The 22,845-nt window shown below is 40.3% G+C and overlaps 1 protein-coding gene across 1 annotated transcript in view; it reads right to left on the minus strand.

Moving 5' to 3' along the window:
• The window catches only part of LOC130077245 (disintegrin and metalloproteinase domain-containing protein 23), a 58,814-nt gene extending 41,344 nt beyond the window's left edge, over window positions 1-17,470 (minus strand). The window contains exons 1-4 of the mRNA XM_056242413.1: window positions 17,206-17,470; window positions 16,127-16,323; window positions 14,144-14,220; window positions 1,748-1,811 (exon numbers count right to left, since the gene is read on the minus strand). Coding sequence (XP_056098388.1) covers window positions 1,748-1,811; window positions 14,144-14,220; window positions 16,127-16,323; window positions 17,206-17,287 — 420 coding nt within the window. The 5' untranslated portion in view covers window positions 17,288-17,470. The remainder of the gene's footprint in view (window positions 1-1,747; window positions 1,812-14,143; window positions 14,221-16,126; window positions 16,324-17,205) is intronic.
• Window positions 17,471-22,845: the final 5,375 nt, after the last annotated feature.

Below are 22,845 nucleotides of genomic sequence, written 5' to 3' on the forward strand. Positions count from 1 at the left end.
GGATGTTCACTAAAATACACTCACCGGCCACTTTATTAGGTACACCTGTCCAACTGCTCGTTAACACTTAATTTCTAAGCAGCCAATCACATGGCGGCAACTCAGTGCATTTAGGCATGTAGACATGGTCAAGACAATCTCCTGCAGTTCAAACCGAGCATCAGTATGGGGAAGAAAGTTGATTTGAGTGACTTTGAACGTGGCATGATTGTTGGTGCCAGAAGGGCTGGTCTGAGTATTTCAGAAACTGCTAATCTACTGGGATTTTCACGCACAACCATCTCTAGGGTTTACAGAGAATGGTCCGAAAAAGAAAAAACATCCAGTGAGCGGCAGTTCTGTGGGCGGAAATGCCTTGTTGATGCCAGAGGTCAGAGGAGAATGGCCAGACTGGTTCGAGCTGATAGAAGGGCAACAGTGACTGAAATAACCACTCGTTACAACCGAGGTATGCAGCAAAGCATTTGTGAAGCCACAACACGCACAACCTTGAGGCGGATGGGCTACAACAGCAGAAGACTCCACCGGGTACCACTCATCTCCACTACAAATAGGAAAAAGAGGCTACAATTTGCAAGAGCTCACCAAAATTGAACAGTTGAAGACTGGAAAAATGTTGCCTGGTCTGATGAGTCTCGATTTCTGTTGAGACATTCAGATGTTAGAGTCAGAATTTGGCGTAAACAGAATGAGAACATGGAACCATCATGCCTTGTTACCACTGTGCAGGCTGGTGGTGGTGGTGTAATGGTGTGGGGGATGTTTTCCTGGCACACTTTAGGCCCCTTAGTGCCAATTGGGCATCGTTTAAATGCCACGGCCTACCTGAGCATTGTTTCTGACCATGTCCATCCCTTTATGGCCACCATGTACCCATCCTCTGATGGCTACTTCCACCATGTCACAAAGCTCTAATCATTTCAAATTGGTTTCTTGAACATGACAATGAGTTCACTGTACTAAAATGGCCTCCACAGTCACCAGATCTCAACCCAATAGAGCATCTTTGGGATGTGGTGGAACGGGAGATTCGCATCATGGATGTGCAGCCGACAAATCTGCGGCAACTGTGTGATGCCATCATGTCAATATGGACCAAACTCCCTGAGGAATGCTTCCAGCACCTTGTTGAATCTATGCCACGAAGAATTGAGGCAGTTCTGAAGGCAAAAGGGGGTCCAACCCGTTACTAGCATGGGGTACCTAATAAAGTGGCCGGTGAGTGTAGTTCCCTATTTAAAGATATTAGGGTGATTTCGGACACAACCCTTGTTGCCATCTTGTTAGATATCCTTGTTTGTTACCATGTGAACTAATCACCAATACCTGTCCTTTATTTAGCCTCTTGTTAGCTTTGTGTATTTAAACCCTCAGTCATTGTCTGTTCATTGTCTTGTGTTAACGTCGTAATCGTGCTGGTGTTTCTCGTTATTGTTCCTTGTGTTTATTAAATGTGATTTCATCATTCATCTGCATCAAGCCTCTTGAATCTGGATGATCATGTCAAGCCAGAACGCGACAGCTTCTTTTAATACAATTGAAGTTTATTCCATTGGCACGTTCTCATTTGAGTCCCAGTGATTTACTGATATTAATGGAAAATGAAACCATTTCCATACCAGCTGGACCGAATCTGCACAGAATGGAAAGGTTAAGCAACGAGAACAGTTTGGCCCGACGGGGGAAAAGCAGCTATACAATTCAGAGTGAAGTGACAAACAATGAATTGAAAATGCCTAGTTTATACCTTCCCGAGGATGGGCTTCCCGTCCTCATAGTGTATCTCCACATAGTCTGAGGACAGCAGGTCACTGGAACACAAAAACACACACAGATATGAACTGGTACAAACTTATGATCATCTGTTGATTCTGGATATCAGAAGACTGGTATTTTAGCTCAGGTTTACGCATAGGGACTGTTTTCTCAACCACCTTCGGCTGTAGAGTATTTGCTTTGAAAGGAAAGTATCTAAATCCAATTTTGTTGAACCAGAGCCTATATAATTCAGATGAAACTTCACTACACTCAGTTCAACATACACTCATGTGCAACACGTTTTCTGCATATTTTCAGCATTTCTGAAACTTGACATCTGTAACATACCCATACACAGAAGAGAGATCCTGCAAATGGATAACACCTCATCATATGGTTCTTATTTAAAAAAAAAAAAAAACACACACAGTATAGAAGATAGTCTTGTATTTATCAGAGATATACTTAACGAAAATGCTTGTCTAATACTGACAAGTAGCCTATACAGAAAAATCTGTATCTTTAGCCTATAATTGTACTTAATCTTGTGATCGAGATATGCTTAAGAAAGTTATAAATAAGTATTCAAAGTATACTTTTCTTGTAGTTGTATTTAACATTTTTAGTTTGTATTTAACTAGCAAATAGAGCAAGTCTCTTTATGTAATACATAAATCATTGGGATAACTTATAGGTAGTGTACATATAGGTGTTAACAAAGTCTAATTCAAGTAGTTAATGGTTTTAACTGTACAAAAGATTCCAGATTTTAAGTACAAAAATTAATATCTAAATAGGAACCCTAGAAGCATACATAAAGTTCAAGTACAAGTGTGATGTTAAGTTTACCTAAATGAAACGTCTCAGGTTACGACTCTAACCATTGTTCCCTGTGAAAAGAGAACGAGACGCTGAGACGCTGTGGGACGCTATGGAAACACCTCTGCGTGATTGCGTCATGAACCACATGTGAAATCATAGCGGGACCAGGAAGCTATAATGTGCACCCGCACCAAACAATGTCAGCTTCTGATATGTCGAAGTAGATAACAGGCATGCAGGAGGTATGGTAGGGCAACACAGTGTCTCGTTACAGTCGTAACCAGAGACGTTCTCTTTCGAAGGGAACTCGCGCTGCATCATAGTAGCAACGCTTTGGGAACGAAATACCCACAACGGCGTACTGACAAGTGACTGTCTAGTGTGAAATTATGGAGAGCACAACTAAGATATGAGCACCTGGGACCCTGGTATAGAGCCTAAATCAAGGTAAAAAAAAAACCTCACAAATATGTGCGGAGAGGACCAGCTTGCAGCATCACACATATCCTGAAATGATACGCCTCACAATAAGGCTCTAGAAGCCGTCATACTCCTAGTTGAATGAGCTCTGAAAGCCATATGTTAAGGCTGACCAGATGCATATACAGTGGGGACAACAAGTATTTGATACACTGCCGATCATTGGTACTCTTCAACAAGTGACGGAATCTAAAACAAAAATCCAGAAAATCACATTGAATGATTTTTAAGTAATTCATTTGCATTTTATTGCATGACATAAGTATTTGATCACCTACCAACCAGTAAGAATTCCGGCTCTCACAGACCTGTTAGTTTCTCTTTAAGAAGCTCTCCGATCATTACCTGTATTAACTGCACCTGTTTGAACCCGTTACCTGTATAAAAGATACCTGTCCACACACTCAATCAGACTCCAACCTCTCCATAATGGCCAAGACCAGAGAGCTGTGTAAGGACATCAGGGATAAAATTGTAGACCTGCACAAGGCTGGGATGGGCTACAGGACAATAGGCAAGCAGCTAGGTGAGAAGGCAAAAACAGTTGGTGCAATCATGGAAGAAGTTCAAGATGACGGTCAGTCTCCCTCGGTCTGGGGCTCCATGCAAGATCTCACCTCGTGGGGCATCAATGATAATGAGGAAGGTGAGGGATCAGCCCAGAACTACACGGCAGGACCTGGTCAATGACCTGAAGAGAGCTGGGACCACAGTCTCAAAGGAAACCATTAGTAACACACCGCACGCATGGTCCCCCTGCTCAAGCCAGCGTATGTCCAGGCCCGTCTGAAGTTTGCCAATGACCATCTGGATGATCCAGAGGAGGAATGGGAGAAGGTCATGTGGTCTGATGAGACAAAAATAGTGCTTTTTGGTCTCAACTCCACTCGCCGTGTTTGGAGGAAGAAGAAGGATGAGTACAACCCCAAGAACACCATCCCAACCGTGAAGCATGGAGTTGGAAACATCATTCTTTGGGGATGCTTTTCTTCAAAGGGGACAGGACGACTGCACCGTATTGAGGGGAGGATGGATGGGGCCATGTATCAGGAAAACCTGCAATATCGGCAGTGTATCAAATACTTGTTCTCCCCACTGTATGTAAGAGAGATAGCCTCAACTATCCACTTGCTCATACTCTGCATAGATGCTGGGGACCCTTGTCTAGGAGTCCCGAAGCGGGGAACTTAGAATGTACCCCGGTCTAGGGTGTAGAAAAGCTTTCAAAATACCTGGTGCAAACTCTAAACACGAAGGGGCAACTGACAGGGATTGAAGATCTCCTATTCTCTTAAGAGACGTTAAAGCCAGAAGAAACAGGTTTTAACATGAGAAATTTCTCTGGAACAGTTTCAATACGCTCAAAGGGAGCCGTAGACAGGCCTTCCAGGACAACGGTCAAATCCAAGGCCAGTAATCCAGTGTAATTTGCAGGCCTCAGCGTCAAGGCACCATGAAGGATATGCAACATCAACAGGTTTCTCCCCAATGACTCACCACCCAAAGGTAAGCAGCTATGGCCGCCACCTAAACCTTTAAAGTAGAGGGGTTAACCCTGCGGAGAACCAACCTTGCAGGAACTCCAGCACTGTACCAACCAGGCAGTTAGCTGATTCCTGCACCATGAAATGAATACTCTCCACTTCAAGGCATATAGTCTCCTCATGGAGGGAGCTCTGGACCGGAGAATGGTCTCAACAACCTCAGTTGAGAGACCAGAGTCTAGGAGTTGGGCTTCCTCACAGGCCAAACCCACAGCCTCCTCAAGTATGGCCGGGGGTGCGGGAATGTGCCCCCTGTCTGAGTAAGAAGGTCGAAGAAAGACACAAGGTCCGAGAACCAAACTCAGGCTGGCCAGAAAGGGGATACTAACAATACTACAGGCCCCATCTTGGCAAACTGTCTCCAGAACTCCTGGGAGCAGAGTGATCAGGGGTAAAGCATACAGACGTAGCCTTGGCCATGTTTGTACCATGGCATCCAACCCAAGCGGGGCTGTAGTATCGTGTATCGTTTCCTAAGACGCATATAGAGCGATGTCCACCTTGTTGAACTCCCTCTATATGTGCTCCTCAACCTCAGGGTGAAGTCTCCATTCCCTGGGCCTCTGCCTTGATAGGATGTCTGCTCCCTGATTTTTATGCCCAGGGATATAAGACTCCACAGGAGGATCTGGTGTGGCAGTTTGTAAAGTAGGCGTGACAGCAGGCCCCCCTGATGATTTATGTAGGCGACCACCGATGTGTCTGTTATCTGTCCGGACAAGAACATGGTGACCCTGAGGTCAGGGAGAGCCATAGAAAGACAGCCATCTTCTCCAGACTGTTTATGTGCCAAGAGAGATGATGAACTCGTCTCACAGGCCCTGAGTAGACTTGTCCATGGTCGACCCCCAGCATGTGAGGGACGCATCCATCATTAGCATCTTGCGATGACAAGGAACTCCCAGCACGGGACCTTGGGACAAGAACCAAGGTTTCTTCCACATCACCAAGGTACAAAGGCTTGCGTGTAAAAAACCTTGGTCTTGAGCCACCACTGTACAGCAGGCCAAAAGGTATCACGACTGAAACTGCAAACAGTGAGTGACTGGTCTAGCTTTAACTTGTTCATGGCTGCAAGGATCGAATAGATACGAGCAGGTGACAGACATGCCTGGATCGTCATCGAATCCCACACAACGCCAAAAGGTGGTCCTCTGTGATACAGAAAGCACACTTTTCTTTGCATTCAAACCCTCCTTAAAGAGCACCTGGCTGGAGCAGGAGTGTGCCCCTTGCTCCCAAACAAACAACACATAAATCACATAAAATGTGTATCCTCACCTGTAATGTAGCAATGGCAGTGAGGGACAAACGATTTAAATTGCTGTGTGCTTGCCATTATACTCCTGTCTTAGTTAAATATACAGTGCTTGTGACAAACAAAAAATAAATAGAGACAATTTCACATAGAGCACTTGCTGAAGGCACAGAAGATGATATTGAATGAATGAGGCATTTATATAGCGCTTTCATATGTACTACTGTACACCCAAAGCGCTTTACAATCATATCAGGGGGTCTCTCCTCAACCAGCACCAGTGTGCAGCATCCACTTGGATGATGCGACGGCAGCCACAGTACAACGGCGCCAGTGCGCTCACCACACACCAGCTATAGTGGAGAGGAGAGAGAGGGATAGAGCCAATTCAGTGGATGGGGATTATTAGGAGGCCATGATTGGCAGGGGCCAATGGGTGGAATGTGGCCAGGACACCGGGGTTACACCCCTACTCTTTACGAGAATTGCCATGGGATTTTTAATGACCACAGAGAGTCAGGGCCTCGGTTTAACGTCTCATCCGAAGGACGGTGCTCTTTGACAGTATAGTGTCCCCGTCACTATACTGGGGCGTTAGGACCCACATAGACCACAGGGTGAGCGCCCCCTGCTGGCTTCACTAACACCTCTTCCAACAGCAACCTGGTTTTCTCAGGAGGTCTCCCATCCAGGTACAAACCAGGCTCAGCCCTGCTTAGCTTCAGTGGGCAACCAGTCTTGGGCTACAGGGTGATATGGCTGCTGGCAAATTTTGGTCCGGGTGCACTTTATAGCATCCTGGTCATGACATCACCCATCTATGATGTCCCGCCATGCCATTGGACTGATTTCACACGTGCTTCACGACGCAGTCACGCAGGGGCATTCCCATACCGTCGCTAAAATGATGCAGCGTGAGTTCCCTCGAAAAGTCTAATTGCAGTATAAAAACTATTAAACTAGTAGTTTACTGAGAGTATACTTGATGTGCTTTCATTAGGGGTGTGACGAGATCTCGTGCCACGAGATCTCGCGAGACTAAATATGACGAGATTTCTCGTCGAGTGAAAAAGCTGTCTCGCGATATCCCCATTAATATTCCACCGCTACACTCACATTCGCCTAAACTATCGTTTTGTTGTTTTTATAAAAAAATAAAAACCATTATAAACTAATGCAAAAGTCTGCTCTGCTCATCCAGCGCGAGTTGCCGTTGCAATCAGTGCAGCACGAATCACAGTTCACTGATCGCGTGACGATGGCGGAGGATTCGTTGCGCAACAGACTAAACGTCTGGTAAATGTCTTATCATTTAGAATGCGCGCTCAGCACCGCTGCTCCCTATACGCGCGGTCACGAATTTGTAAGTGAAAGTAAAACACAAGCTCCCTGATGTGCATTGCGCACAAATTAGGCTGCATACATAAAATAATCCGTCTCCCAATACCCATCTCTGGACTGTTTATTTGCGGCTCTGGTCTCTGTTGGCACTGCGAATATTGAGAGAGCACTGTAACGTACAAAGGACAACAGACAAGGGAGGCTCCGTTTCTGAACTTATAATCGGAACGCAAGAACAACTGTAGAGACAAACAGCCTCGTTTCTCTCGGCCTTTTCCGAACTCACCGCATTAACCCTATAACTGCCGGTGCAAAATAAAACCGCAATTTCACAACAATTATAAAGAGTCTGTGTGCTAACTTTGATTATGGTTGCACTCGCACTTATTGTTTGCACTTAATAAGACTAAGAGAAAACAGTTATTTATTTTTGTTATTTATACGGTTTTTATTTCTCTGTTAAATGTGTGTTAAAAGGAGTTCAGTTAGGAGGTCACACACAGCCTCAATCAGAAGTTCTGAAAGCTCTTAAATGTACAGTAAGGTCTGAAGAGACTAATGTGAAATTATACAGGAGAAAAGCCAGTCAATAAAAACCTTTTACAGTGCTTGAATATTGTTTTCTTTCAATGCATTTGATAATTCATACTCATAAAGTAGACCTGAAATGACATGCATTAGAAGATTATTAGTTAAAACATTGAAAAATGCACCTGCATACTATTTTTCCAGCCATGAATTTTGTCATTGAGGATTTCTGAAAAATTGTGCAAAAATCTCGTCTCGTCTCGTTCTCGTGAACCCAATCTCGTGTCTAGTCTCGTCTCGTGAGATAAGCGTCTCGTCACACCCCTAGCTTTCATATATAAAAAGTGGGCTAGAAGTATACAGTAGACAGTAAATTAACATCAAAGTTCAGAGTAGTTGCAATACAAAAGAAAAACTTAGACCCAAGTAGGTCTTGGATGGCCGAAATAGCTGCCCGAGGTGTTGCAAATATGGCCGACTTGTGAATAGACTTTCCTTGAAAGGGACTTTGGCCACACTCAAGATCACATACTGTTGCTGTCTGCCTTGTCAGCGCACAACTGATGTGTTGTGTCAAAACAGACGAATCTAAGAGGTGCTTTAGGCTGAGACTAACACTTTCATCTCTGTTTGTTTATGTGTAAAACGAAGGTAGGCCGTGTTTAGTGTGTGTGTGTGTGTGTGTGTGTGTGTGTGTGTGTGTGTGTGTTGTGTGTCAGGAGCTGACACTGACTGACCTTCGACGTCCTTTAATCATCACAAGCCTGGACTTGAGTCAGCGAGGCAGAACACACAAACACACACTCTAGCTGACAAACCGCTAGCTGTCTCATTCTTAGCTGACTGCTCACTTCAAGAGAGGCCACTTTCTGCCAGAATGGTGTTCTCCTGTAACCTTGTGGAAATTACTCAAACACACAGTCAAGTTTTCTCGGGAGCAAACAGGGCTGGAGCAGCGTCTGAAGGCTCAGATCAGAATATTAGAATATTTGTATCATTAATGGGGGTTAGGCTAGTGCGTGTGCATATGTTAACTGAACTACATCCTTCTCTATCTGTGTACACGCATGACCTTGATATAACAATGCTATTTACCCAGAGTGACCCAGTTTTCCAAAATAATCCATCATGAACTGATAAAGTAACTCAACAATAACACAATCTCAATGTACTCTAATAGCAGTCACTTGTTATGTGCTATTATTGCCGTAACCTTTTATACATTAACGTTAACTGACATTAAATTAGTTCATTGTTAAACTGCTGGCAAGATTTTAAAAAGGCTAAATTACTTACAACTGTAGATAAAACAGTGATCAACTATCTAGGTGATCTTAGCCGCCAAGAGGAATTGTTAGATTTTCATGAATTATTACAAAGGAAAAGATTTATTTTCTCTGGAACAACATCTGGAATCAACATCTGACCAGTACCGTGTATTTAGATATAAGACAGGGTCAACAGTGTAATTATGTTGGCTTGAGAAGGAATTATTCTTCTCCTGAAACCAAAGTTTCTGACTCTAACTCATACAGCTTTCAAGCTACAACAACCAAACTTGGGTGAGACCTTTAGACTGTTCTGACTCACGTTCCTATATCTTTTCTAATTTATCTGACTTTGGGAATACCCGTACCGGACTTTCGAACAATCCCATATTCCCAAAGACTTTCATTGCCAGGTTAAAAACTTTTATACAATAACTCTTATATTAAACTCTATATAAAGCGTATTTAAGCTTTCTGTCACTATATCAAAGCTTAACAACTAGCCTAGGACAACATGCTAAAACATGTTAGCCATGTGTTAAAACATGCTAGTAACATTCTTATTCATGCAACAAAATGCTAAAACATGTTAATATACTAATTAATGCTAGAAACATGCTAGCAACGTGTTAAAACATGATAGCAATGAGCTAATTAATGCTAGAAACATGCTGAAACATGTTAAAATGTGTTAATTCATGCTAGAAACATGCTATAACATGTTAGCAATGTGCTAATTAATGTTAGAAACATGGTAGTAACAGAGAATGTCTAATAAGGAGAGAACTCCCACTCTCAGTAAACTTCCGGCTTCTGAACTGGTTGCAGTTCCACTCTGGTCCCATATGAGGGCGCTCACAGGACGAGTGCAGAATGAATGGAGGTCTATGGAGCTATACCCCTAAAAATCCACTTTTCTCAAGATATAATTTTTTGTCTAGTAATTTGAATGTATTCGAAACGAGATGCAAAGAAATTACACATTGTTGGGTGTTAGATTTTTTTAGAGTCACTTATTTGCTTTAAAAAGTCTTTTAAAATGTCAATGACGTCATACACATCGTACGACCAGAGATACTGCTTAACGGCAATCCTTCGGTCACTTTGGTGCTTTCAGGCTCTGCACTCTTTCCTCTCGAGACATCGACAACACAGCTGACACAGGTAAACACACGAGCTAGAAGAGTTTTTGTAAAACTAAAGTTCTTAACATTCTGGTCCCGCTTCGGATGCCACGATGCCATCAAGCGGTATCTCTGGTCATAATCAGTCCTTCACTGACCAACCAGCGTTCATTAGCAGAATGCTAGCGTGTTATGGGCAACAACAACTCAACCTGTAAGAAATCGAAAGGACATAAGTACTCGTTCATTCAACTTTCGACCTATAACCCATGTAATGTTGAACTAGCAAAACCTACAATCAAATCTGAGATTTCTCAACGGCAATCGGGTGAAAGAGACACATTTAGCCGTCTAGCTCCATAGACTCCCATTCATTTTGCACTCATGGGCGATCGCCCCCAGTGGAACTCTGGTGGAACTACAACCAAAATTCGGTACAATAGGACTTCAAGGGCACCTATTATGGAATTTTGAAAATTACCTTTCATGTAGTGTGTAACATAGATCTAAGTGAACAAAAACATCCTGCAAAGTTTATGTATGAAAGTTCACCGTAAAAAAAGTTATTGTCTCTCAAAAGTATGAGTCGACTCTGAGTCAATTTAATGAATCGGTTTTCCAATTAGTAATTTTCCTTTTCGTTGTGATGCAAGACGAAAAATTATCAAATTGGCCGCACCCACTCATTGCGCGCGCAGACACCAGGGAAAAGTTGAAAACATCATGTCGACAACAAGACGCTGTGTTCTGAAGTGCGAATCAAAAGCGACCTTTTTTCCACAGCCCAGGGACGAGCATGTGAAGAATCAGTGGCTACAGTTCATATACAACTATACCACACAAGTATAGGCCGAACCTTGTGCTGTGTTCGCGTCATTTTAATGACGATTGCTTTACAAACATAAATGCGTTCAAGTGTGGATTCGCGAGCCGGTTGATACTGAAAGAAGGTTCAGTACCAAGTTTATTTGGATCAGTTTCCTCCTCCGAATCACAACCTGTAAGTATTATTAATAATTGTTGCTTTTATGTGTTTTGTAGCATGCTCAATAAGTATTTGTGTGTGTTGTGTAAGTTACGCTCAGTGCAGCTTCTAGGTCTCCAATGTCAATTTTTTTAAAAATATGTGAAACACATGTCGTTGTTATTGGAGTTGTCATAAAGAATAGAGCAATACCTTGTAGTACTGCAGTGCTTTATCAATATGTTTATGCGTTGGGCTAACGCAAACAATAACTGATTGGGTCATCTGACCAATCACCGCAGATTAGCGTCGAGCAAAGGAGGGGTTTGGAAAAATGAGTCGTTGAACGAATCATTTGGGAGTCGGTGAGCAAATCCGGTAAAAATAAATGCATATTATAAGACAACAAAAGTGTTTTTTGTCATTGCATGCATGTAAAACTTTTGTTAGGGACTCCCAAAACAATATTAGGAACATTTTCAATGCCATAATAGGTGCCCTTTAATAGGGAGTGGCCAAGCTCTCCGTAGACGGGGTCTGGTAGTAATGTGCTAATTCATGTTAGAAACATGCTAGCAATTTGCTAATTCATTCTACCAACATGTCTGTGTTAACTGATGCTAGAAACATGTTAAAACATGATAGCAATGTGTTAATCCATGCTAACAGTGTGTTAAATAATGCTAATAACATGCTGAATGCGATGAGTGATGTTTTACAGGTGCAGTGAGAGCCAGAGCGGGACTCTCTGATCTACAGTCACTGCATGCTGTGGGACGGCTATATTTAGATCAAGACTATCGCACAACAACCACAACACTGGCCACAGGTGCACAGTATACCCACACACTGACATGCTAACAGCACACACACACACACACACAGAGGCATTGTGAGAGAGACCGCGAGTCTACAAGGTAAACCGCATATCAATCAAGGCGGTCTGACAGACTGACACTTCTCTTTTACAATTACAGTATTTTTAGCCTCTCGTGTCAAAATCGCCTCTTCAATCAACTCAAGCGTAAGATGCAGAAACGGAGCCATGACAATAACTTTCAGCTAGCTATGTTGACTCAGGGCACTTCTTTAATGAGTTTTTTGCTCGATTTATCATCCTGCAGCTGGCAAAAATGCAAAGTTAGATTGCTTAGAAAAGTAATCGCTCTTGTCATCAGCAAACGACACGATTTGAGATATCAGTGAAGTCCTAAACACAACTGGAGTGGCTAGACAATGTTAGACAATGAAGTTTAATATTCACAAACCCCTAACCCTTATTTTGAGCAATCGTAAACACTAAATATTAATAATCACAATTTTGTGAAAATACAATAATTTCCAGAGAATTCCTTGATGCAGAACAATCCCTTGTGAAAAAGAAGTACACTTTATTACAAAGGGCACTTTTAAAAAGTGTGTTAAGAAACAGTTATGAAAGTGTGCTCTCTTTAAGTACACTAAAGTGCCCTTTTATTTCATTAATGTAATATCATCTGCAAGTAGTTTTTAAAAAATAGATTTGAAGATTTGAAGTTGCACAAGCGCAATATTCAGTGCACACTTCTCTTTCAGGAGGGATGCCGTGTCTGTGAGTGTGCATGTGTTAACCACACGCAAACACATTCCCTTCAGATGAATGTCTGGCTGTGGAGATTTTGTGTGATGACAGAAGTGTGTAGTTATGTAGTGTTTTGGTTACATAACCTGCAATAACCATTCAGGCGCTCAATACCACTTTATGTGGAGGGGACACAAGGATATGGAGTTATTTCCAGTGTAAATCCGCGAATCCCATCATACAAACTTTGCTTCCAGTAACACAAAAGAGAGGATCTGCATTCCCATAAGTGCATGTGTTAGTTTCACAGACACACAACACATCAATAGTCTGGCACATCAACAGTCATGAGAGACGTGTGTGTGTGTGTGAGGCCGATGAGAGTCTGCATACCGATTAGCAGTGTTGGGCAGTAACGCAGTTACTTTATGAACTTTTGACAGTAACTCATACTGTAACGCATTACTTTTTAAATAAATTAACTTACCGTTACCGTTACCATATGGTGCGTTGTCCGTTACTTTTTTAAATTAATTAATTTGGGCTGAAGTGTAGCCTACAGCCTAACCTGTTTACAGCAGCGACGCATTGTTGGTGGTAGGGTTGCCACCGTCCCTTATGTGAATTACACTGCGCAAACTACTACCCACCGACTGAAGAAGGGTTGGCTCTCAGTCTCCACAGAACAAAATATTCATTTTATTTTATGTTTAGTGTTTGCATTTATGGAAAAACAATGTTACGGACGTGACAGTTCTCCGTTACGGACGCGATGCGCTCTGAAAGCGGCACTGAAAGATGCTTTAATACTTTCACAGAGACATCAAACAGAAAGCACAAAACCTTTCTTTAAGTGAATTTCGTTTTGTATTAATTGTATCTTAATTTTAATCAATGTTTCATCAACCAATTGCCTGGATTTAATAAATAAGAAGTAAATATAGCAGACGATAGATAATCACGAAACGGAGGCGCCGGCGCGTGAACTGGAGCTCGTCTCATAAATGAACCGAAACTCGGCGTATTAGGTAGCCTACTTGCCTCAGACATGTCTACTTTTAAACAGAACAATTCAAAATGAAAGGAAACAGACTACAGACTGCTCTCTGCTTATGTAATCCGTATGAAATGTGCATTTCTCTCTGGCGCATTCACTACTGCGAAGATCGCGAGTCAGCATCGTGAGTCACCTCAGAAATCCTTGTGATATATTCAGTTTGTGCTGGTCTGACTCAAATAAAATAGTGTTTAAAAATTAAGTCAGTTTTGTGTTTGTATAGACCATAACGCATAAAAGGGCATTAATGGGAACATTAAAGAATGTTGTTTTTTTTTTTTAAGTAACTAAAAAGTTACTTTTAACAGTAATGCATTACTTTTTGGTGTAAGTAATCAACAAAGTAATTGAGTTACTTTTTGAATGAAGTAACTAGTAACTGTAACTATTTCCTATTTAACTAGCACAACACTGCCGATTAGACTTAGCAATACTCACTTGTTTAATGTGAGGTCGAGAATGAATTGGGATCCAAAGGCCTGAAGTTGGAATGAAGCCTGAGCGAGATGAACCTCCTGTTGAAGAAAGAAAAACACAGATTTAGAGTCAGCGGATGCTAGAATGACCAAACGCTTACAGATCAAATCCCTCGAGCTGTCACGGGAAATGCAATCATTTCTATGGTGCATTCAAAACATTGTTAAGCAATTCTAAAGCAATGTCTGAGCGATGTCATTATCATAGTAATAATCACAAACATCTTCTTATCAGGGCTGGTGAAATGTGACTCCCACAGTCAGTGGTAATGTCTATTTTCAGCTCAAGTGTTGCATAAAGTTGTTTTGAACATATCTTTGGTTTTGCTTCCAGTAAGTTAATAAATAAGAAAAAGTAATTAAATGATGCAGTGTCTGTTGTGTAATATGGCGGTTTGGGATGAATTTCTAGCCTCATTTATATATAATAATTATTATCAAATAAAGGGGTGTGTGTGTACACTTTAGAATACTTTTAGAATAATTATTAGGGGAAATAATATATTTTAAAAGAATTCACTAAATGTTACATTTTCGGACACTTAATTGTGTGTTAATTGCAATTACATTTTTTATTTAATGACTTTATGGTGCTTTTTGAGCCAATTCAGAAGGACGTCTTAAGCACATCTTTATATGTAATATCATAATTACTTCTATTGTCTATGAAATATGGTTAAAGTGTACAGATGAATGTACTGACAAGCATTTATGGTTAAATAAAATACACTTTCATGTAATTTCTATTGAAACTTGAATGTCATGTAGCTTATTAAAATATATTTCTAATTACACATTAGTAAGTACTTTACGTGACCTGTACACATTAAATTAAGTGTAAATATTTAAAGCACAACAGAATATTATAACACAATGATGTAAAATGGATTTTAAAGTAAAACATTTTATATGACATTTTGTGAGTTAGGAAACAGTCATGAAAGTGTACTTTAAATAAGTGGCATTTAATTCATTAATATTATACTGTTTGCAACCACAGTTTTTTTATGTACTTTTAATGTTTGAAGAAAGTGTACATTCAATAAACTTAAGATCACATCTTTTCCACAGGGATCTAATAAAGGGATCAGTGTGAGTAGCTCTGGCTTATTTTGGCCACCGGAGGATCCGCTCGCTTTAGCAGCTTTCAGGCATCTTATCCTACATCTTCCTCTACGGTTTACTTGCCATTGTAAATGCAACCATTCTGAAGTCGTGAGGCATTAGGCCGCATAGTAATGGATGCCAATATGCAAACAGCAACAGCAGAACATAATAATATTAAGATCCTCAAGTCAAGTCATCTTCATTTATATAATGCTTTTAACAATGTAGATTGTTCCTACATTTATAATGGTATAATGGAACTGTCCCACTTTACTATTCATATATAACGGCACTGGAAATTTAATTCATATATGGACCACTGCACTTTAAATATTCTGTGTTTTTTATTGTTGTTTTTTTTAATCTGACCACCTTACTAGATGGTAACTCTTGTTCTGCATTGCGTTTAATGTAAAGAAATGAGCGGCTAAAGCTTCATCTTGTTGCACAGTGTATGAATATCACATTTGGAGAGAATTCGGCACATTGCCTGTTAGCTGAGATCATGGCTGGATGAAAGTTTCTTAAAACAGTCCTGTTGTGTTCTCTTAAGTGGGGTTTAATAATGCATGAGTTAGTGTTCAGTGATGCATCGAGTTTGATTGTGCTGGGAGCATTACATTATGCCTGAAGCTCGTTTACTTGGGTCTGAATGTCCATGAGAAGAAGTCAAAAGATAAGATAATGTGATAATACGAAAAGTGTGATCCTTACCAAACACAACAAGTCCCCTATCCTGCCCCAGCAGTGTCTTACTTAGATCCGCGCACATTTCTATGGACATAAGCTGATGTATCATATTCAGTCAGGATACTGCGCTCAGTGAAGCCGCTCTCACCTGTGTGTGTGCGTCAGGGATCTTGCTGCGGGTGTCCAGGTCATGGTAGGTGCTCTCAGAGGCTTCGTTCAGGTAGTAGATGAGGCGAGAGGGGTATGTGAGTGTGCGCTGTGAGTCCTGCGGGATGCTGGCATTGTGCGCCTGTCCCGCTGCAGTATCATCTGACACCGCTTCCCTGGGGATCTCAGCCTCCAACACTGACAACACACACACACACACACACATGACTGAAACCGTCTTCACGTCCGATGAGCACTCCTGACACTAACACCATCTAAACTAGGCCAATCTGACACTGAACCTCAAAGAAATCAGTGAGGAATGTACAGGAAGGCTTTGGTGTCAGTGTGCAGACTACAATACATGCGTCACAAGAGAATACATCTATTTAGACTATTCATAACAATGTTATAAAGCTCTGGTACTCGTGTTATCATTTCTCACATTATGACATTATTATTGTAGCTATGATAAATAGTATTGCTAAGAGGCAGGACATGATACGGGTGCCTTGCCTTTTTCCCCAGGCCCAATGAATAAGTTATTATACCATTGAAGACTTTTATTGGGATCCCTCTCTACAAGCATTCCTGGTTTTCATGAAATTCCCTCTGAGAAATAAAACCAGACTCAAAGTGAGATTTCTAAAGTCAATTTCTCAAGATTAAATGCACAAGAGGACTCCGAGCTCTAAGCAATAGTATTAATCGAGGCATTAAAGAGATTAGGCTCCAAAAATACATGTAAACTTCTGCAGTGTCCTCTGACTGTGAGCCCAGACCACATCAAGTCTCAGAGACACACTGAAGCTGTATTAGCATGCACATGTGTGTGTCTGTCTCTCTCAGTCAGGACACTTTGCTCCCTGCTGTCCTCCGCATTCACACACACACACACACACACACACACACACACACACGATGCCCTTGCAGAAGCACAACTCCCTGAAAACATCCCGAACTGCACAATCGCGAAAGCACATCACATTTCTTTATATAAACACATTACAACTATCATGTTTCGCACTGCGGTCTGTGTAAGTTCAACACAGAGTGATTCGGTTAAGGTTAAGTACGTACCGGCTGACGCGGACGCCACGAACGGCTGGAGTCGAGAAGCGAGGATGCACGCGAGCAGATTTGACAGTACTAGCACACACATGATTCATAGTTGGTCTATGGAATAGCGCGAGGTTAACGTATGGATGCGGTGACTCGCTAGGGGCTCATTGTCCTTGATGGTCCTGATGGTGCTGATGGTGCAGAGCGTGAAGGCGGTGGCCAGCGCGAGATCTCCGCGAGCACGCTTCAGATAGTGATGATGATGCTCACTCCCGCGCGCAGGTGCCGTGCCCGTGCATCTGCCCACATGATCCCCTGCCCTCTATACCAGCTGATCTGCGCACACTTATTTGCATAACATTGTATTTTAAATATATGCATGCATATTAAACTTAAAGGTATGATAAGAAAAGATTATACATGTCTTGTACACAGTTCATATATTATAAATATATATATTATAATGTTATATGACTTCTATAGTATATTATTATAGTATATTATAGGCATAGGCCAGATCTTTTATAGGCCTATTTGGCACTGGCAGTATGTACAGTATTAAGGTATCTATAATTTTATTTCAATCATGACAACTCTCAAAATAGTTTTAGCATTGAATATGGCAACGTTAATACATTTGGTCTTGGTGGACTATGTAAGAAATGCATAAATAGACACACATAAATCCCGTATAGCAGATGTGCAGGTGGAGCTGGGGAGGTGGAGGGGTTCAGACTAGCCTACAGCAAACACTGATACACTGATACATATCCGATATCTGGACATCCGACCGACGTCTGATCACACATATCCGATTCCCCTTTGAATTCAGGCCACCACAAGGCGAGGACGACACGTTTATTCAGAGAGATATCTTTTTAATGTTGTATTATGAGTCTGTATGCGCTCGCTCACAGCTTTTATTGAGATGGGAACTTTATATTTATCTTTCTGCACGAACACAAAAACATTCAGGAGCTGGTTTTTTCCCTCTGCCCGTGACTTTTATAAATTAAACAGCTTCACTACTGAAAGCTACATTATGTCTCAGCAATGAGGTGATAACTTCACTGTAATTAAACCAACAAGCTTCACTTTTAGGTTACTCGCACACTCTCTCACTCTCTCTTACTCTCTCGCTCGCTCTCTGATTAATTCATTCGAATTCATAAAAAAAAATATATTACAGGGCTACTTTATTTCACTTCTAGATCTGAGCTGTAGATAAACAAAAAACATTTCCGGACTTATATATCTGTTCCATCAGAGTCATGGCAGCTGTTATCTTGTCCATGCTGGAAAATAATCATGACCACCCAACATGAATTATATAAATCATTTTAATAGCACGGCCATTCAAAACCAGGGTCTATGTGGATAGTAAAACAATCACCAAAAAACATATTGGCAATACGTTGGTAAAAAAGGAATTAGATATTTTTTTCAGCACATGTAATGTTTTAAACACTACTATTTTTTTACAGTGTTTTAGAAGATCTACATGTATAATTTTCATATGTGGAGAGATAACATGGAAGATGTGCCATGCTTTAGTGCGCATGAAAATACCACTATAACCAGTAGATGGCTGCAGAGGACCACTCATTTCCCTTTTATAGTTATTTTCGTGTGTTTTGCTTTTGGATTTATTATAAAATAAATATTATAACAATTTTAGCATATTTAATAATGCACTGAAGTATAGAAAAGTCACAAAGTATCATGCAATTTAGATGAAAGGAATTTCATAAAATAAAGAAATGATTAAGCCCAGATTTTACAGTGGATGGGAAACCATCTTGAATTGCTCCTATACATCATATCATGTAAACTGCATTTATGGCAAAGAACTATACAGATGCAGATGAATAATAATAATAAAGATAATTAAAGCTGCAAGCAGCATTTAGCGGTGTTCAAGCAGTTAAGGCCTTTAAGGCCGTTAAGCACAAAAGCATCAAAAGACATTAAGTTTTATGTAGCAAGCATTTAACCACTGACATCATAGATGGAATAGACCATGTTTTAGCATGATTTGCCATGATATACCACATTTCAGTTGGATTTTTCTTGATTTACCATGTTCCAGTATGATTTACCATAGTTTACCATGATATACCAAGTTCTAGTATGATTGACCATGATTTACCATGTTCTAACATGGTTTACCAGAATTGAACACATTCTAGTATGATTTAATATGATTCTAACATGGTTTACCATAGTTTACCATGATTTATCTTAGTTTACCTTGATTTACCATGTTATCGGATGATTTACCATGATATAGCACATTCTAGAATGATTTACCAGGATTCTAGCCTGATTTACCTTATTTACTATGATTTACCATGTTTCTGGCGTTATTTACCATGATTTACCACGTTGATAGACATTATGTGAAGCATCAGAACAATTGAATTGATAAACTCTGACAAAATATGATTGTGTTATAATAGTAATTGTTATATAAGTGATTTATTATTGTCTATATATATGAATGCAAAAGCACATGTGAAAAGACTATTAATAAGTAGAGAGGGCAGTAGAAGACCACTTACTGACTCACTTTCATTTTGAACACACTTGGTTTCACCAGTATTCTGCACTAAAACAAACTTACATACACACACACACACACACACACACACGGGATATGTTATTGTGAAAATCTCTTTTAATGGTATATAAGCAGGTGCTTGAACACCTAATAATGGGGGACCTTTTTGACAGTTATAGCGCCACCTATGGTCCGATCTCCATGAAACTCTGCATGCTTCTTCACCATGTTAGGACACATGTGCTCATCAATTTTTGTGAAGTTCTGAGTTTTTATTTATGATTTATAGGCTTTTGAGTGTATTTTGACACGCCCCCTTTTCTAAATGACCCTGTTACAGTGAACCAAAGTGCAAAGTTCAACTTTTTTTTGATAATTATTGATCTAGAGAGTCCATAGAATTGTCCTAGACTGGTCTGGTTCCGATCAGGCAAAAAACCAGGGACTAGTTCGCAAAAGTAGGTTTTGGACAAAATTGGCCATAACACATTTTTCTTTGCTCAAATCGACAATCCGAGATATACATCTTGTCCGTCTTGAGCCAAGGAACACAGTGGTGTACAAATCTAGATTCTAGGTCAAACGGTCGATGAGTTATGGGCAATTTAGTACTTTTGGTTGCTGTAGCGCCACCTATGGGCCAATCAGGGTCATAGTCTGATAGGTTCTCCCCAAACCGAGGCCCTAGCACCTGGCCAGGTTTCAAGTCTCTAGGCCTTACGGTTTGGGCTGCACGATGCGTTTTAGGTTTTTTTTTTTTTTTCAAATAGCAATTACAATAGGTTTTCAGCACTTCGTGCTTGAACACCTAAATACATACGCACTGTCCTCTTCTTTTGACGCTGTTGTAGCGCTGCTGCGGATTGAAGAACACGCTGAATGACACTGACTAAAATACATCACAATCACGAATTAGTCTCTATAGTATAGAGTTAATTGTAACTATTTAGGGGGCTGGCTGGGTGGACATATAGGGGAGCTAAAGCCCTCCTAAATTGGCCCCAGTGATGCCCCTGGTTTATCCTAACAAGTATGGGATAATAAGGGCTTCTTCAGCGAGAGCAGTTCAGGGGGTGTCATACCACATTTGACTATTTATAACCCAACATAATGACAAAGTCCTCTGAAGAAAATCATGTTAAGGTTATTTAACAGTCAAATGTAATGGGCAGTTTGTGGTTGGGGAAGCAATAGTGGATAAGATTTTCCTAAAATAATTTTCTTCTTGTTTTTTTACGTTTAAGTCATTTTAATGGGGGATTTTCCCTACATAAACACACCATCCCTAACTCTAACATTAAAGTGCAGCTAGAAGATTAAAGCCATGTGTTAAGCTTGTTAGTTCTGTTGGTATGATGACTCATTCACTACACTAATAATAATCCACTTGCAGTGGCAGGGAACAAACACGAAGACGGAAGACTAGCAGTCAGGGAAGATGTTACTCAGAGGAGAAAATTAAAACTGTAAATCTAATAAGACAAAGACCGTTTGTCGACATGCTTTCTAGAAATAACATATGCAATTAAATGCTGTTGTGCTTAAAACGAAGTGTCCCACTTTGACAATAAAGTAAGGTGTCGAAGTTTGGACAATGTCGAATTGGGGTTTATGAATAAATTGAAGTTAATATTATTGTAATTAATTATTTTATTAAATTATTTGGCATTGTAGCTATTTATATTGCTAATGGCAAATTTTTGAACCTTTATATTTATTCACCATAAATATAATGAATGTAACATCTATCTATACAATATAATCGCATATACCTGTCACGAACCCCTGTGTTTAGTGTTCCTTGACTTTTATTTTGATATTTTTTTGTCTTGCTGCGCCTGCGTTTAATTCCTGTTTGCCCTTGTTTACCCTTGTTAGTCTTCATAGTGTTTAATCAGTCTCACCTGTGCCTTGTTATCCTCTTTTTAGCCTGTGTAAACCACTGTTTCAGTCTGTGTTTGTTGGTTATTGTCTGCGTCTCCTATGTTTCCAATGTCGTCATTGTTTGGATTATCTTTGTGTTTGTGTACCAATGGAATAAAGGCCGCTTGCTAATAGATCCTTAACTCTCCTCGTCCCTGCATACCCGTGACAACTTGAAGTATCCTTGTATCAGATGTTTAAAATGTCTAATCTTATGTTGGTTGTAAGATAAATATAGTGAATGTATAACAAGATATATATACAATTACCGGAGTAAACTTATATGTTATACTTTACCGTGTGTGTGTGTGTGTGTGTGTGTGTAGTATGTATGTATGTTTATACAGTATATGTATATATTTGTAAATATGTATACCCACACACACACACACACACATATATATATATATTCCTGTACTATTCTGAATGTAGGCAGACATTTTTTTTTTTTTTTTTTTTTTTAAGGGACAATGCAGATTAAATAACGTGAGCACTTAAGTCCGTCATGTAAATGTGCCAGGTTTAGCTTTAGGCTTTTTCTGTAGCCCCTGGCAGGTTGATGGTGGATATGCCTACAATTGGCAAGAATCATTTAGATCATAGGTCAGAATCATAAAATGATTTTTCTTATTCCTGTTTTTTATTGCAAATCTCAAAATATATTGCACCAATAAGGAGAAATGTTAGAGAATGGTCTGCAGATGAAATGAAGACTTTAATGGACTGCTTAGAGATCCCCGATTGGTCTGTGTTTAAAGGAATCATGTTTTGATTTGAATGAGTGTACAGAGTTACCTCATTAATTTTTGTGAGATGGTGTGTGTACCATCCAAGTCTGTCACCAGATAATAAAAAATAAACCATGGTTCAATAAGGCAATTAGCACAAGGTATTTAAGAGTGGGGATACAGAGCTTTATAAAATCACCAAAACTGACTTTGAAAAAGCAGTTAAAAAGGCAAAAGTTCAATTCAAGTGTGACTTGGAAAATAAGTTGGAGACCAAAGACACTTATGGTGTCTGGAAAAGTCTGGAGCAGATCACATGCTATAAGGTAAAAGCTACAGTTATCTCTGATGACATTACCTGAAGATCTTAATGTGTTCTAGTCGATTTAATACAATGGAGCAGATATATGTCCGCTAATGCTGCCCTCCTGGCCCAGTTCAGTGACT

This window comes from Rhinichthys klamathensis, unplaced genomic scaffold (assembly GCF_029890125.1).
Source record: "Rhinichthys klamathensis goyatoka isolate OS25496 unplaced genomic scaffold, OSU_Roscu_1.1 h1tg000726l_1, whole genome shotgun sequence".
Taxonomy (NCBI): domain Eukaryota; kingdom Metazoa; phylum Chordata; class Actinopteri; order Cypriniformes; family Leuciscidae; genus Rhinichthys; species Rhinichthys klamathensis.